This window comes from Hypomesus nipponensis, chromosome 3 (genome assembly GCF_054491055.1).
Source record: "Hypomesus nipponensis isolate SF chromosome 3, ASM5449105v1, whole genome shotgun sequence".
Lineage (NCBI taxonomy): Eukaryota > Metazoa > Chordata > Actinopteri > Osmeriformes > Osmeridae > Hypomesus > Hypomesus nipponensis.
Genome location: NC_140363.1, coordinates 7,610,001 through 7,628,186, shown reverse-complemented (window position 1 = coordinate 7,628,186; position 18,186 = coordinate 7,610,001). Strand labels below are relative to the sequence as shown.

General features: G+C 42.2%; 1 protein-coding gene and 1 long non-coding RNA gene across 6 annotated transcripts in view; one reads left to right on the top strand and one right to left on the bottom strand.

Annotated features, from left to right (window-relative positions):
• Positions 1–5,778: 5,778 nt before the first annotated feature.
• Positions 5,779–13,957, top strand: fosl2 (FOS like 2, AP-1 transcription factor subunit). Of its 5 annotated transcripts, none has more exons than XM_084674917.1 (5): positions 5,779–5,960; positions 6,356–6,475; positions 9,788–10,042; positions 10,322–10,447; positions 12,124–13,957. In XM_084674917.1, the coding sequence occupies exons 3-5, from the start codon at positions 9,803–9,805 to the stop codon at positions 12,724–12,726; spliced, it is 969 nt and encodes a 322-aa protein (XP_084531043.1). In that variant the 5' UTR covers positions 5,779–5,960; positions 6,356–6,475; positions 9,788–9,802; the 3' UTR covers positions 12,727–13,957. The 5 variants fall into 5 exon arrangements, with proteins under 5 accessions (XP_084531043.1, XP_084531019.1, XP_084531035.1 ...); XM_084674893.1 differs by having other exon boundaries at positions 6,290–6,475; XM_084674909.1 differs by having other exon boundaries at positions 5,779–6,233.
• A 1,267-nt stretch (positions 13,958–15,224) lies between these two features.
• Positions 15,225–18,186, bottom strand: part of LOC146299623 (uncharacterized) — a 4,081-nt gene continuing 1,119 nt past the window's right edge. The window contains exons 2-4 of the long non-coding RNA XR_014729976.1: positions 17,052–17,185; positions 16,276–16,870; positions 15,225–15,746 (exon numbers count right to left, since the gene is read on the bottom strand). This is a non-coding gene — a long non-coding RNA (uncharacterized LOC146299623). The remainder of the gene's footprint in view (positions 15,747–16,275; positions 16,871–17,051; positions 17,186–18,186) is intronic.

The window sequence follows — 18,186 nt, the reverse complement described above, 5'->3', positions numbered from 1 at the left end:
TGTGGTGCTGTGGTCGTGTTGAGGAAACCGCCAGTTTGATTTCAACTGTTTTGGAGCGCCACAGAGGGGAAATACCATGGGGAAAAATATCAAAACAGCAACATAACATGACACCTGTTAGTGCCAAGTAGCTACCAGTAACCACTTTCCTTTTTAAAACAGCAGTTTTGATTGGCCCGTTTCCCCTTAGACTAAACAAGCTGGTTTGGATGTCCAGTAAAGTCAGTGGAGGTGTGAGGGTCCTGTTTATCCCCAGTTGCAGGTGGCGGGGTTGACTCCTTCATTTGCTTGCTCACAAGTCCCCCGAATACTTTTTTACACCTTTTCTTCTCCTTGCCCCGGCTATTTGTTCACTTCTTCCACCACGCACTTCAACATTTCCCCCCTCTCGACTGTTTTCGCCTTGCTTGAGCGGCGTTCCATTCTTCTTTGTTTCAAGGTATGGTGCATTTGTGACGCACTTCCTTCCATTGTAGCAGGAACTGCTTATACCGTTGGTTGTGAAATTATAATCTGAGAACCACACTTAAGCGTGAAGCATAATTATGTGTGAGTTGATTGAAGGAGTTGCTCAAGTTTCACCCATCTGGTTATTACTAGCATTTAAAACCAATAGCTAATACTCATAGTAAAGGCTGAAAAAGATAGGTCTATACAGAAGCACTTCCCAGCAAATCCTTGGAGTCACTTTTTAAACGTGCACAATAATCTACTTGGTCATGCAGGTTTCCTTTAAAACAAGAGGTAAAAACTGATCCTTGACAACTTGAGCCAATTCTGAGGCCACCAGGTTCATTCCCACCCTTCGGCAAATAAACAAGGAAATATTTGGTTGCTACGCAATGGCATATTGTACGAAGGTACTATTCCCTCCCTCTCTAGACATTGGCATACTTTATCTTTTAATCTTAATCTTTTCCTTAACAGCAGTAGTGCTCAGGCAACCATAAGCTTGTGTTGGATCATTTACTGATAGAGGAATAAGGCCTATGAAGTGGCTGTTTGTCACAGTGCACATGTAAAGCTATATCATGACCTGATGTGATGACATATTGTCCAACAGTTCTGTATTTAGAAGCTCCAGAACTTGATGCATACCTTTCGTGTTATTGTACTCAAAACTCAAACTCAGCAGAAAGAGAAAATGTGTCAATGCTTTCTCATGAGAAAATCACAGGCTTCTGTAGAACATCTGGTCAAAAGGTCAAATTGCATTAGAATCACCTGCTATAAAACTAGTTTGGCTCTATTAACAACTGGTATTGTTCACAAAGAACACTAGCTGACTGTCTCCCTGCATGTGTTATGTCAGAGGTACTGAATGAATTCAGTTCACTTCTACTTAAAATGCTCAAGAATGTTTGTCCTGTTGCTGGGCTTCTGTTTTCTATTTTGTAGGTGGTCTAGGTAACCCTAAAAAAATGTTTTAATGCAGAGATATATGGTTGGTGGTTTATTTGGAACAGCTGTGCCTGTGTCAACCCGCCTGTATGAAATCTACCCTTTTGTTCCACAGTTTTGTTTCGTGTTCCTTGACCATTCTAAGTGACCCATAATGTCTATAAGTTGTATGTACTAAACAAATTAGACAAGGATTGGTAGTTAAATGAAAAAATCATACAATGTTATGTAATTTTTACATTGACCTGACCATTCTTCGCATAACAACATAAACAACACCCCCAGCACATAACACACTATGTCATTTCTAAATGTAAATTTAGCACCAGGTACGTTGAATGAGAGCTAGATCCAGATGAACCCATATAAGCCCTCCTGGTGTTAACCCTTGTGCTGCCTTCTGGTCACATGACCCAAAGGTTAATAACGAACCAGTGTTGTGTTTACCCAATTTTACCCAATACAAAAACAAATAAAAATAATTGTATTTTAACCTTCGCAATGTGGGGGGTCTGAGACAGCCCAACTGTTAAAAGAAAATACTTCACATTGTTTTTGTATGCGGTTAAGTTGTCGCAATACGATGGTGGGTCACAATGACTGATGGGTCAGAAGGACCTGAAGATAACACTTTGAAATTTGAAGTATACCTTTATGTATTTGCCTCACTGCCCTTGGTGTCAGCACTTTAGCACGTGTGTTCATGCGTGCATACAACATTTGGAGCAATCTCATTAGCCACTGTACATCATGTGAGCTTTTATCCTGGTTAAGTTAAATCCTGTCAATAAGATAACCATGGAGGAAAATGAGAGGGAGGGAGAGAGGAAGGAAGAGTCTACTGTACATAAGAACATTTATTTATCATCAACTGTGTTCCATTACAAATAAAAACTGACAGTCATGAGAAAAGTAATTGTCAGTTACAATTGAAGAATAATTAGTTTGTGACCTGAGGATCGATATTCAACAGTTAATAGCTTGTGATTTCCAATAGCCAAACTGTCCTTCTCTTCTATACCTTAGTGACAAAAGGCTGTCAACCAATACAAATCTTATGTTGTCTTTCATTATAGCCCACAAGATGCAACTACCTTATGTCTAAATGAGCCGTTGAATCCACTGTCAGTAATTTACTCAAACTTAAGTGGAGAATAGTAACTAATTTGACCTATATATTAATCACACCTCCAATGTAGCCACAAATCAGCTGAACATCCATAGTACACGTAGGCTGCTTAGCTCTGATGTTATGACCGAATGTGCACAAGACATTTTGCAGACACAGTACCAGTACACTAGCTATTCCATTGTGACAGAGGAACTTCCAGGAAATCTTTAGCCCGAATGGACCTCCCAGTTCATGTGGTCTTCATAATCCAAAACACAATATGTCTGAAGAATAGTTATGGTTTGTTAGCACTTCTTCCATACACATTATGTTTGATTGTTTTAGAGTTACACTTATAATCTTTAGCTTCCTGGCCAACTCTATGCGTACCACTACCACCAATTTTGTAACTCAGATTTCTGTGACATTAAAGGATTAGTAGTGGGTAGTGTAAAGGAACAGGGCAGCTAGGTTAATAAGTACTTTTTTGTAGTTTTTTCTTTCCACAATTGTTTTTTTTTTCTTCATAGATTTCCAGCAGTGAACTTGTTTTCAAACTAGTTATACCTGACAAATGGGATTCTAATGACAGAACAAACCTCTCAGTCAATTACACAATATTTGTTATATTGTAGTAAACATTGAAAACAATGGTAATCCAAAGTAGAACAGTCCAATGTCCACCACCTTGAAGAATTTGAGTGGCAATTTGAGTGGTTTGAATCCTAAGCCTGCCCATTGGTGAGTAGGCCTACATGATGTTTGAAGTAGACAGCAGATCATTATAACAGGTGTCAAATTTGTGTACTGGAAATAAGTATTAGTAAACCTGTATAATTACATTTTGGAGGTTGTTTAGATGTCTTTCTTTTTGAGGTTTTTCACAAACAATAACTTAAACACACATAAAATATATTTTTGATATATATATATCCTGTATGAGACATAAACAGGTGAAAATCATGTCTACAGCAAAGCAACCTGGTTTTAAAAGGGCACAAAACAATTTAAGTAAAATACAAAAATGTACAGTAAAATAAAAGCAAATAAAAGAGACAAAGAGTTTATGCAAGATTTCACGTGATCACCCAGTTAAGTGTAGGCCTAAGCTATAACGGAATCCATTCTAATCGTCAACAGGTTCGTCGGAATGGCGTCAGACATGTACCTGTCGCGAATGTGAAGCACCTGGCCACAAATAGGTTAAGCCTCCTCGTGGGCCTACTTATGAATGAAAAGGACACGTGCGTGCCGACGCAGTGCAGACGTTGAACATTGTCTGATTATCAGAGGGTGTTTTCCACTTGTCTACATTGGTTCGATTGTTGAGGTGGATAGGCCTACTTTGTCTGCTGGGCTGCTAATTGTGTTTGAGAACAGATGGATCGTTTTCGTTCTCTTTTCAATTGTTGCAAGGAAAATTTGGGCCACTACTGTAACATTCGACAGCTCAAAATAACTGTGCATGCATAGGTCTAACGTTTCCAACAAACACATAACATTAGTAGGATTGTAGCCTCATACACATTTAGGATTCTTCATGGCATTGGCATAGCCTATTTTGACTCTACATTCAATATGAATTGAAAATATTGGAGTGCAACAGGCAGTGAAGCACTAAAGCCTTTAACCGTGTTGTAGCCTAATATGTGTAATCTAAACAGTTTCGATTAGGCCAAATGGCATAAAGCATTTAAGTAAGCTATGTCTTATGCTATTCTTAGCCTATATATTCAACCTATTTTATTTTATCAGAACTCGGTAGGCTATGTTGTTGGTAATGCATGACTAAAAGAACACCACACGTGAACTCACATCCTCTCCAAACCATAACTGGAAACGACTGTGCGCGGACGTTATAAATGCACAGCCAAATAAGTCTACCCCTATCCATTCCATAGAATAGCAAGCACATATTAAACTTGAGCAACACTGATACTTTCCGGGACAGTTGTTTTTCAAACGCGTATAAAGCCATCTGTGGAGAATAGACTAGCCTATCATTTGTGGAAATACTGACATGAACTGATTGTTGTCGTTGATCAAGCTAAGTCACTAACTCACTCACTGGTTGGTTTGTGACAAGTGAAGTCAACCCCAACACCCCCGACATATTCCCTTCTCATATCTTCAGGGCCACTGTACATTTCATCAATATAGCTCACGGACAAACTATAATCCCTTGAAAGTGACGTTCTGTTTTAGACACGCGCGACAAACCGCCTTATGGTGCACCATACACAATTCTGGTGTGTAAAATTAAACTAGGGACCATGCTAGATTGGATTGTAGTTAATGCGCCAATTCATATCTTTAGCTTGACATTTTCTGGGGCCTATGCCTTGAAAGGTGTGTCAGAATTACCCCACATGTAGGCTATTATGCCTAGGGCATCTTGTAATTATTTTGGTAACGAATATGATATCCACCGTTCAATTGGTTAAATACAGTGTTTATGAAATAATCTGCGCCCTAAAGCCTAGTCTCTTTCTTACGCGTATGGGATGAGTTTTGCGGATTGGAACCAGCGAGGACGGTTATATGCACACAACCATAACTTGTCAGTTTAAAGGCCATGAAATTGCCTCCGTATAACCGTTATTCCTCCGCTTTTCAGATTGATTTAAACAAGAACATTGAGAGGTTATAGCCTAGGCTATCACCATTTCCGTTCCCTTATTTCTCTTTATCTGCACCATCACAAAATCGACAATTGCGAAACAATGTTATTGAACAGGTAGGACGAAAAACACCTGAGTTAATGTGCCTGCAATGGCTTTATTCGATGTGGTTATATACAAGTATGTTGAATAGCCTAGTGTGCTTAAAGATGCGTCTGTTTGTCGCTGGAGACCCTACCTCTTGAGCTCCAGAAGAGAATGTGAGGCGAAAGAGGGGAGGGAATCCCTCCTGCGTCTGACGCGCCTTTACCAAGGAAACCCACACGCGTGTTGTCTGACGCAACTGCCCATTTTAGGAAACATGCGTCAATGGACAGTACCAAATCAGAAAAATGGTGATTGGAGACAAACATCCTTAAATGAACAGACACAAAGTACAAGTATGAGTCTTTCAACTGTAATCACTATTTACCTCTTTATATACCGCCACTGTATTAACATCGTTTTGTCTGATGAGCTAAATTACTCGGAATTGCCAGACACCCTTCCCCAAGTTGAAATGTAGACGCCCAGACCGTGACGTGACCAACTTTTTTGGCGTTGAAAAGCGGTCGCAGTTCTTCATAGTGCCATTGAAGTGAGTCATTCAGGGGGGATTGTGGTAACGAAAGACAAAAAGACCGGAGTTGTTCCAGAGAGAACAGTAGACAGTTGTAATAAAGTTCGGTAAAAGGAAACTATCCAGTAGAGTAGGCTTGACTGGAAAGATAATTTAATCTTGAGTCATACGCGGCACAGGTCATTTCGCCTCTGGATTGACTGCGAAAGTAGGTGTCCTAGTACTACTGACATTTGTTTAAGAAAGTCGCTTCGACTAGCGCACCTGAAGTCCGCCGTCGTTTTTTTTTACCTGGAGCTGCAACTCAAGGAACAAAGTTATACATCAAGTGGTTGCTTGCTATTGATATCTAGGAATCACATATTTATTTTGTGTGGACACGAGGTTTAATCCTATTATAGCAAGCAACGCTAATTAAATTTTACACTGAATTTGCACTTTGTGGTTGCAAACATCTGGATATTGAAGAGAACGAGCACTGGTATCAAGTCATTCTCAACACTCAAGGATTTCACTTTTTGTGCTGTTCTCTCTAAGGATCATTAGAGCTTCGGACCTCATATCATCTACTGAAAACTATCTCTTTCCTGGATCATGTACCAGGACTACTCGGGGAACTACGACACGTCGTCCCGCGGCAGCAGCACTTCACCGGCACAGCCAGAGTCGTTCACAAGCGGCAGCAGCACGATTGGCAGTCCGATCTCTACCTCCAGCTACCAGGTAGCCAAGCTACTAGCCTGTGCAAAATAGCTACAAAAAAAGTGTCAGAGCTTCCACAATCATTTCAGTTTATGTATTTAATTGAGAAATCTATTTATTTCAAATAGTCCTACTCATTCGTAGGCCTAATTGCCTTTATTATGTGCAAACCACGTCTATATGGTGTTATTGACGCTCTTTTGTGGGAAACGTCTTTTATCCCAAGGACATAAAACAATAATGTAATATTTCATCACCGTCTTACTCGGAAGTTGTTGATAAACCCACTGACACAGTTTTCGATCGGTGACTCAATGGATAGGCTAAGCGTTGGAGCGCAGAGCGAAATGAAAGTAGCCTACATACTTGCGGAACATATGCACCATGGCAAGCCAAGAAATGTATCGTAGAGATTAAAGTTAACAAATCCACATTATGAATTATGTAGTCTTTGACGGATCATATCGTGCGTTTTATAGGGCACAGATCCATATGCGTTTTATTTCGGCAACTAATGTGCATAAGTGACCACGGCCCTATTTATGTAGCCATACTGTATGCTACCATATGTCTGACTTAAATGAAACCTCAAGTGTGGTTGTGGTGAAATCGACAAACCTAATAGATAAGCCGACCGCTTTTGACATTGTGGGAACGTTGTTTTTTTTCATCACTAAGCCCATCAATGGCATCATCGACAACAACCAATAAATACATTTCAATGTTCTATGCATCAGCATCTTAACAAAGCGGCCGCACATAAGGCTATCCTACAAACTGGTACACTGACTATGGGAGAAAATGGCAGGTGCATATCAACCCTCAAGATTTCATTTGAAATTACATTTGGTAACATCACATTGCATCAAAACTGGCGCGCGTACATATATTTTCCTAGCGTGCTGAATAAAACGCACATTCACATGCATTCTGGGAAAGGCATAGCCTATAGACTCGAAGAAAAGCTACTTCATAAGTTTCACTAAACTTGACCCTATACGCACACGAATTGGCATGGACCAACTAAACTTGTGTCGTTTTGCAGCTGGGTACCACGTCGTCACGCAGTGACCGTTGGCGAGACAACGGTTTTAAAACGCTGGAGATATTTCATCTCCCAATATGCCCTCGGGTATGTTGGTGACTCGAAGTCTGGAGTAATTCCTCCAGATGTCCTATTGTGATTACACAGGCCGGTGCTACCAGTTGTCTCTGCAATAAATAGGCCTACCCTTACTTTGTAATATAGCCTAATGTGAGCCATTAGTAGCGATGAATGCAGAAAACAACGATTAGGCGACGATTAGTTTTATTATAGAGGGTAAAGATATTCTGTGGCTCCTGTCTTGTGGGTTTGCGGCTGGCTTCAAAGTCACCCAAAACAGACCCTGGAGCAGATGTGAAAAGCAGTTTATAAGCAACAACAGCGAGTTGTATATCCTGTGAACAGGTAAAGCCTACTCGAATCAGATTTGACAGAGCTTATATGTATCAAGAATGCGCGGCTGTATTGGGTCTCCCTTCCAAAAACGTATGAGGGACACTAAGGTGCCCTTTATAGATGTAAAGTTACTTGTTATGATGTAAAGTGACTAAAAGCATTATTGGGCGACTATGTTCACAGTATGAGGGATAAACGTTTTCATTCGCCACTGGCGTTTATGCACTGCCCTCTATTGAAATTCTAGTGAAAAACGAGTGAAGTTTTAAAATAAGCATTTCCTTGTTTGCTACCGTGAACACTGCTTTGACACGATGCCAGTAAAGATGGGTACACTTCAGAGGAAAATCTTCCTGGAAGTTTGAATAATGTTTTGGCTTCCATGGAATTGATTGGTCATTATTTCCTTCTGATGTTCCTTCTGTTAGTTACGTCCTCTCAGACGTTAAATCCCACGACTGTTGATATAGCCTACCTCATTTCCAGCAACAATTTGGCAATTTCCCGGCCTATGGTCCAGATGTAGAAGCTACGGGAAAAGCACAACCTACGTGTTGCACCATAACTCAAAAGTTTCCCTTTTGGCTACATTTACAATGGCGATAAAAGGTTGTCAGTTTTACACACGGTAATAGACAACAGGAAATCCCTTTTCCTAAAGATCATACTGTATAACTATTAAAATCGTGACCGTTCTTGCACTCCGGGAATTTGTGCACTCTGTGGAATTTTTCACCATGGCCTTATTTATGGAATGTGTTGGCCGCTGGACAGTAGAAACACACTTTCATATCCTTTCCGCTGCGTAATACAGCTTCCTGCTTTACGGGAACTGACCGTTTTTATTTTTTGTTTTTTACCTAATCCCATATTTGATTTACCACCACACCTAACTCAAGAATAGTCAAACGCTTATCAAAAGTCTAAAGACTAGAGCTCTGATTCTCTGATGACGCGTCAGCTCATGATAAACAGTCCTAGGCTATATCACGTGTGTGTTTTCTCCAGTCACTCGATGTCTTTCTTACCTCTGACCGTGATACATGTCGAGACATTCTTATCTTAACCAATATTGCAATACCACCGTCTTTCTCAGTCGCACAGCGCCACAAAGCAATAGGTCAATCACGACTTGATTCGATACATTTTCAGTTCTGGTGTTCTGTTCACAATTGAGGGGCGCATACACGTGTGGAGATTCTATCAGACAACCTGGATGTATTACTAAACTCTTAAGCCAGTCTCATCTTTGTACAAGAGAAATCATTGTACATCTGATCTGTGTTTCCAGCGAGCCATGCTGTGGCTTACAATGTTTCCTTTCCAGATGACTTGCCTAACACAAGCCTTTAGTACACTTAGGATGGAGTACTCCACATCATGGGCTTTCCCATATGATTCACTCAGTGTGTCATTGTGTAACTCGAGGGGTTAAAGAGGGGTGTGCATAGTGATTCACAAGGACGATATGCTAGGGAATGTATGAATTTTATAACAGGTGGGTTGTCAGTCAATGAGTGTGTGTGTGTGTGCGTGCGTGTGAGTGAATGAATGTATGCTACACGTATGGTGTTGTGTCACCTAAGACAGTTGTTCACATACAGGTGAATCGATTATGCATGATTGATCAGTGCCTTCATGACATCAGAAGGCCAGATGATAACAGTCCTTTTTCACATGACATCTTGCCTCAAATTCAGTCTTGAAAAGGTCAATTCACCATTGTCCATCCCTCCCTTTGTCTCTCTCTCTCTCTCTCTCTCTCTCTCTCTCTCTCTCTCTCTCTCTCTCTCTCTCTCTCTCTCTCTCTCTCTCTCTCTCTCTGACCCTCCCTCTCTCTCTCTCTCTCTCTCTCTCTCTCCCTCTCTCTTTTTGACCCTCCCTCTCTCCAGAAGTACAGGGTCGACATGCCCGGCTCCAGCAGTGCCTTCATACCCACCATAAACGCCATCACAACCAGCCAGGACCTGCAGTGGATGGTGCAGCCCACCGTCATCACCTCCATGTCCAACCCCTACTCCCGCTCGCACCCGTACGGCCACCATCTCACCAACGGCCCGGGGCTCCTGGGACACAACACGTTGGCACGCCCCGGCGTCATCCGCTCGATTGGAGATGCCCGTGGACGCCGCAAGAGAGATGAACAGGTACATTGTGATTTTTGCATGATGATGATTGAACTGTATATTTTTATCTTTCTATCAGTATAAACATAGTATGGTTTCAACGTTTTGACTGAGATTATAACGTAAAAACTCTTATGAAGACATGTTCCTTAATATTAGATGGACTGTTTCTTTGTACATAAAAATCAATAAATAAAGGCACCTTTTGGTTTGTTCCAACTGTAAACAGGTTTAATCTTGGCCATCATTGGTCAATCTTTGTTAGTTTTTTCTTCACAACTTTGGTCAGTAATTAAGTAGGCTTTGTATTTTTCTCAGCTAACCCCAGAGGAGGAAGAGAAGAGGCGTGTGCGACGTGAGAGGAACAAGCTGGCCGCCGCTAAGTGCCGCAACCGCAGACGAGAGCTGACAGATATGCTACAAGGGGTACGTTGATATCACATACCTCCCCACTCCTCTGCCTCACTGGCCTAACAGCCTCACCCAATCTGCACACTGGCGTCTGATACTAAAGGGACAACTATTGGACTATGAATGTCTTCCTTTGTTCCTTCCTAGTACCGTCTTTTAAAATAAATATATGATATATTTTGGACGAATTTCCAGTATTCAAACTTCAAACAGTAGCCATAGCTACCAGAGATCGGTCGAAGTAGTGGCCTTTTTGTTATCCATATACTTGCGCCTGAGTTTAAACACATCCATCTTCTTAAGAATCGTAATGCTTTTCCCCCCAGACATACAGAAACAGGAGTAGATACTTTATAGCAGATTTCCACTCCACTGAAGAGCAGAACGCTAATGCATTTGTATTTGTGGCTGTGCCCCAGTAGCTGGTTGAACTTCAGGTGTCAGAACCTGTGAACCCTGTGAACCCACACAAGTTTGAATCTGGCTAGCTGTTAGCACTAAGCTAGACCACAGACGATGCCAACAAAAGGCTTTTTTCCTCTCGGTTAAGACGGCTGTAGACGGGCCAGGCTGTTTTCAACCCAGCCTAGAAGACGCTTCTGCATCTAAACGGACTAATTATCTCGTGTACAGTGATGGGGAGCTTGGCGTTCTCAAAGAAATGAGGAATGCGCTGCAGGCGGCTTTCTTTGTGAAAGGAGGGTGGACATTTTTGTTAGGGACAACTTGTTCGTCTCTCTAGCCCACGCAATTTAGTCTACTAAAAGCCGCCCTACCCTCCTCTACCCCTCCCTTTCTCTCTCTGTCTCTGTCTCTCTCTCTGTCTGTCTCTGTCTCTTTCTTCTCTCTTCTATCTAGTCTCTCTCTCTCTCAAACACACAAAAACCCAGCAGGTACACACGCACACACAATCACTCCCAGCAAAACCACCCTTTCCCTGCTCTCTGTCAAATCCCCTAATAAGGAAGTGCCACATTCCAATGCTGACTGGCAGAACATTTCCTACCAACACAGTTGTTCCTTGCTATTGCACTATAATGCTATTTTTTATTTTTATTTTGAGCCTACTTCCTACTTCCTCATGCCTTTGCACCCAAGTCAAAGCTCTAAGACGACGTTGTGAGAGGCGATTTATGTTTGGATCCACCCCTGTCTGTAATTGGACTCTTGTCATGTCATCTCTGAAACATTAATGACACAAAATACATTCTCACGGGCCAGTCCTGAGGCCAGTTCTGATTAATTTCAAATATAAATTGATATTATGATGATAATATGACGTTTTGACGAATCTCTAAAACTCCTAAATTACACACACACACACACACACAATCATTCAGTACCCATGTTTTTATGACGTCTGTCTCAAATAGCTCATCCACAGTCCTGAGCAATCAAACAGTGCTCTCTAGTGGACAGACATCAGTGGTGCAGCCGCCGCCATGTGGAACCAAAGCAGTGGTTTAATGCACTTGCTGCAACATTTATCATAGTGTGTAGCCTATTACTCAGGTACCAAATACGATACCAAACAACCAAACCATTACTCAGGTGCCAAAGACATAACCACACCAAAAAAAAAAGGTTCCTGTGAGGAGGTCTGATGTGAGTTGTGCTACCCTGGATATCGACCCCATGTACATACTGTGTGCACCACTGTTGCTCATCCTGCGGCTTCTTTTTGCAAACAGGAGACTGAAAAGCTTGAGGAAGAGAAAGCGGACCTCCAGAAGGAGATCGAGACCCTACAGAAGGAGAAGGACAAGCTGGAGTTCATGCTGGTGGCCCACAACCCCGTGTGCAAGCTGCCCACCGAGGACCGCCACCAGGGGTTGAACCACCACCAGCACCACCAGCACCACCAGCACCACCAGCAACAGCACCAGCAGTGCGCCCCCGTTCCCCTGACCATGCGCTCCCTCAACCTGGGCCCCCGGGGCCCCCTCAACCCCGTGGTGGTGAAGCAGGAGCCCGAGGAGGACTTTGACTCGGAGGACGGCAAGCCCCAGCGCTCCGTCATCAAGCCCATTTGCTTAGGGGGCGGAGTGGTGAGCCTCGGCGGCGGGATGTACTGCTCGGACGGCGACAGCCTCAACACGCCGGTGGTGGCGGCGTCCACCCCGGCGGCCACGACGCCCAACGCGCCCAGCCTCATCTTCACCTACCCCAACATGCTGGAGCCCGAGAGCCCCTCGCCGTCCTCCGAGTCGTGCTCCAAGGCCCACCGGCGCAGCAGCAGCAGCGGCGACCAGTCCTCCGACTCGCTCAACTCGCCCACCCTGCTGGCTCTCTGAGTGGGCCATCGTGTTGAGGGAAGGACAACCTCCGCTTCCCCTTGTCGATCTGGTAGACTTAAGAGCACACTCCCCCCCAGCGAACAACCCCAAAGGCTGCCCGACAGACCGCAGGCCGTTGTGGTTCCACTCTGTGGACTGGAATAGAACTCGCCAAGGGCTACTGACGCTTCGCTGGGATTCCCAAACCTTTGTATGTTCCCAAGGTGTGTACCGTGCCGGTCTTGTGTTGTTCCTCCCCCGTTTCAAGTCGAGCTCGTCCATTTGTTTAGCGATGGAAGAGACTGACGCGGGAGCGAGAGGGACGACAGCCGACGGCCGACCACCCCAATCTGTTTTTTTCGAATCGCGACGCAAAAAGCCATGTGACGCCAATTGCACTCTGCAAAGATTAATCGAGAAATCGCTAAGCGACCGTCGCTACTGCTATCGTCGAAAATAAGTCTGTGTGTCTTGGCTTTCCTCTGTTCTGTTGGAGGGATGGAGACCAAGATCATGACTACGAGCAAACCCACCATTTTTTTGCTGACGAAACAGAGCTTGGATCACTTTGTTTCCATCGCTGATCTGTATTTATTCCTTTTGTTGTTGTTGTTGTTTTTTTGTCCCCCCCCCTCGCATTCTGACGCTGTCCCTTTCTTAAACTGCCTGTAGAGCAGCAATCGGTTTGCAAGGTGAGCCATGGAACCTCACTGTCTCAAAGGAATCAAGCCAATTCTAATTTATCAGTTGGGTTCTCTACACCCTTTGGCCATTGATGACCATAGTATTAATATACTTCTCCTCAGTTGTATACCTGAACTGTGTTCTGCACAGAATTTTGTAAAACAAAGGTCAGGGAATTCATTGTTGTCTTGATAGTGTCCCCTCATTTGAATGACCATTACAGGAAGTGATTCACAATGGCCTATAGAGTACAGAAGAGATAGCCAAACAACACACCTGTCCACTGCTGAAATGTGGTTGTCTTAGGAAATATGCCAACACACAAAAAGTTGAACTGAACATCACAGGACTATGCCCGTAACAAATTTTGACAGATGTATAAAGTCATACATTAATTAATTGTTTCTTTTGTTCTTGTCACCCTTTTGACAAAGCAAGAGTTTTGTCTAAATCAGGATACTGCATATTAATTATTGAAAACAAGACAGGTTTTGTGGAGTGAAACCCCCAAAATGCTTTTTTGTATATATATGTTTTCATTTAAATAATAAATATTTTTTGTGGATTGGAGTTGTCTGGTTCAACTTTTTGATTTTGAAAGCCACTGTGTTCTGAGAACATTGATGGCAAATTAATTAATAAAAAACCTTAACTACACCATTTTATGAATTTGTTTAAAACAATTTCATAAAAATGATGTCAAAGGCAGATAAAATGTGCGGTATTTACGCCAGCTGTGTAATAGTACTTCTAGGTCCACCCTGTTCACTAGTGGAACCCTATACATTGAGCAAATGCACTAAATGAAAATAAATTGGGACTCATGAGAAGGTAAAAAAACCAACTCAAATAAGACTTTCTCTACAGCTGGACTGGAACAGGAGAACTGATATAATCAAGGAAACTCAAACCTTGTCAGAGAAATATTCTGGGAAACATTTTGTATTGTTTTGTGCAAGTGTGTATGCGTGTTAAGACAGCAATGTAAATGAGTACCAGGCACTGAGATGGATAGAAATGCAATATTGCACTCCGTTCTGCTCACTTCAAACATTCCTACAAAAGCAAAGTCAGACTTGGGGCTATTGTTTTTTGTTGCTTACCATGCAAACATGCAAATGCTGTTGTTTTTTGTTGTTGTAGTTGATGTCGACCTGTTTGGGAAGGAACATGTCACCCATCTTTGGATGATCTCGGGAAGAACTTTCTCTAGACACAATATCATGTTGTGTGCATTGGGGATGTTCAGACAAACAGCATAAAAGAAAACATAAATAATACCAAAAAAAACTTTGTCTTGGGAGAGTGTCATTATGTCCGTCTGTGTCAGTTTGAACTCCTATGTAGAAAAGCCATGAACTGTAGATCTTTGACTGTATGTCATCTAATGTATGTATTTTCAAACTAGATTTCCTTCTTTATTCCCCAAATGCTTTAATTGTTTAAAATGATTAAAAACAAACAAAAACAGCAATATATATATATATATATATATATATATATATATATATATATATATATATTACAGTGTTGGTTCATTTCATAATTTAAATCACTGATAATAATAAAAACAAACATTTTTCAAAAGCCTGAGATGTAATAGTTGTATTTTGCCTATTTAAATTTGTGCTGATTGATGTGTCCGACTGCTGAATTGGCACAAGTTTGTTCTGCTGAAATACCACTAATCTTACTACAGCCTCTACTGCAGATAACTTTGTTTGGTGCCATTTAACTCATCTGGGTACCCACCTATAGCATTGCTATGAACATTTCACATTTATCATCATTCACATTTATTCATCAACAATCGAAAATGATAATCAAGACACTTTGATCGTTTTCAAATTTGATTTATTGAAATAACCTTTGGCAGCCGTAGGCAGAACTTGATCACTTTACAACACCAATTTGGAAAACTAGAGGCTTCCATTGACAACAACATTCAAATGTTCACCTACAGGAAATAAAAAGTACGTAAACGTGTGGACCATGAAGGGTCGCACAAAGGGATCTCTCTCAGACGACACACTGGTCACTGCTCACACGCTTGCTCAGTGGGCTGCTCAGTGTGGAGTGAGTCAGCTGACAGGTGAAGGTGTGTCCGGAGCTCCAGCGTGCGGAGGTCAGGGTGAGCACACTGCTGAGCTTGTACGTGTGGTCACCTTGCCGTTGGGACACCCCTGTCTGGACCTCGGTGCCATTCAGAGTGCCTCCGTCCTCAGACCAGGTCACGGTGGCATCGTCAGGGTAGAAGGCCAGAGCCAGGCACACCAAGGCGGTGCTGTCCCCAGAGGGAGGTGCCTGGGTTGGGGCCATGAGAACCAGAGTGGGGGTGGATGGGGAACGGTTCGCTGAAGAAAACAGGTGGGAAAAACACATCAGTAAAACAATGTGGTTAATAATTATAGAACAGCTTTAGGAGATCTGATCTCTTGAATTTGTTGGAAGATGTCAAAGCCAGACTTTGCGATAAAAATAAATAAATAAGTAATTACAATGTACTATAGAAAAACAAAGATGTATATGTCTGCAAACCCTCACTGTTACCTTGTCTTTTATGTACCAAAAACTGGTGACAGATGAGAGACCATGTTAATATGTTCATTCAATAATCTCATTCATTCAAGTAATACAGTAATGCGGTTAAAACAAATTTAGAAAACTGAATGATTATGTAGATATATGAACCAAACAGCAACAAAATACATGCAGGACGTAGGCATAGTTTGAATATAGCTTGTAAGAAAACATTCCATGGCAAAAAGATGGAAAAATAAAAAAATATATAAAATCATATAAAACTCACTTTGTATATAAAAAAGTAGAATTCATATAAAACCGTCTATTATTTGGAATGTTATACCTAAAATGTTTACTTACTTATAAGTAATTCGGTGCCGCCTCCAAAATAGTTTTCGGATGCACGGTGATACACACCAGTACAAAAACCTCCCTGGAGAAGAACGTTGCCCATGCAGGCTCTTTGTCTTCATGAAAGTTACTCACGAGTAGCTTAAACCCGATAATAAGCTATCCAACAGTTAAAAAGTAGATTGCAAGTGCAGTCCCAATGTTAACCCAGTCCAAAACAGCATAGTATCCGTTCTGAGGCTGCATGTAAACGTTTATAATCCACTTTGGTGCTGTGGTAGGTTTTTGTATAAGGTACCGATCCACTTGTAACACTGTGATGAGGCGTGTCCAGCACAGTGATACACTGCCTCATCTTCTGCCAGCACTCCGTTGATGTGGAGATACTGGGTGGTGCCTCTGGTTCCCGAATATGTGAACCTGCTCTGCAACCCAGATGCTCTCTGATTTTCAATAACATTAAGTAAAGATTTGGGGGCATCTCCAGGCTTCTGTTGGTACCAGGTCAATATCCAGTTATTATCGATGCTACATGGGATTTTCACATTGGCCCCCAGGGTGACGGAGATGGACTTATCTTGGGTGACCACAGCGGCCCTGTAACCTGTGGACGTAGATTATAAAAGGATTGGGAGAGAAAATCGTGTGTCTTAATTGCAACATATCCAAACAACCTTTGTAAAATATTGCCTTTGGCGAGGTCATATTTGCATCACAGACCATTTAATAATAAAATAATTATAGTATCAGAAATTGTAATATGATCATTGGTACAGCAGTCTTACCAGTCAGGGTCAGAAGCAGGGCAGTGAGAGAGACAGTAGACAGGACCATGGTCATCTATTCTGGAGGGAGCAGATTCTGATATCACTGGAAGAGAACTGTCTCCACTGCAGATAAGCTCTCAATCTACCACTCCCTATAAAAGGACAGTAAGTTGGACTGAAACAGTCAGTCAAGCACGAACAGTCTCTCTCTCTGTCTTTGGTGCCCGTCACACACACACACACACACCTCAATTTGCATAGTCAAGACAGTTTGACGACGGTTTAGGGTTAGTTTCATGTTTCACTTCTTTAAAAGAAAGTAAATGAAAAAATGCCTGTTTAATGTGTGATATAGGGTATTTAGTTTGAATTAAAATGAGAAAATTAACTGAATTGAAAATAGATGTCTCCTCAACTCTATCCAAGAAAACATAAAGTGAGTCCCAATTAAGTGGCCCCAAACCCTAGGCTTAACAGTTACTAAATTGTGTGAACTAAAAAAAAATGCATGTAATATGCACAATCAAAGCAAGCAGTTGAGTCCCTGTGTCCCCTCAAATGTGTGTGTGTATTGGTGTGTGTGTGTCTGTGTGTGTGTACTGTATTTCATTTCCTCTTTCTTCTCTATGCTCTCTATAGAGCAGCTGTTGTCTCAGTATGTCTGTCAAGGGGAGTACCCACAGCCCTCCTGTGAACCCAAAATACCCCACGGCTCTGACACCTGGAACGGACCTGCACGCACAGAAGTACTTGCACATGTTAAGGGGGGCGAAACTCATTGGGCCAAAGCTCATTATAGAAATACAGTAAAGTAAAGGCTTATTTAATGGCAGATAAAGAGGCAGTGGAATGACAGGCAGGGCATGAGAAACTGGCAGGGCAGGCGGGTATAGGCAGGCAGGCAGATGGAAAACGAGAAGCATGTGAACCACAGTAAATTAGCGTTAGAACAAACAGAGAACCAGGAGTACTATGATATAAAAATACAGAGTGGCCGCAAAAGAACCACCATGTCGTTTTAAGAACTGATCTGGCGATGAGTGACTGGCCAACCAGTGTTGATATGCTGCCAGGCTGATGACCAGATGGAGTCAGATGTGTAGACTGAGGGAGTGAGATATAGGAGCCCATGCCCACCTCACAGACACCTGTG

Coding starts and splice junctions, on each gene's coding strand:
- fosl2 (XM_084674893.1), top strand. CDS start 6,347: ATGTACCAGGACTACTCGGGGAACTACGACACGTCGTCCCGCGGCAGC. Junction 6,476..9,787: donor TCTCTACCTCCAGCTACCAG/GTAGCCAAGCTA, acceptor CCCTCTCTCCAG/AAGTACAGGGTCGACATGCC. Junction 10,448..12,123: donor TGACAGATATGCTACAAGGG/GTACGTTGATAT, acceptor TTTTGCAAACAG/GAGACTGAAAAGCTTGAGGA.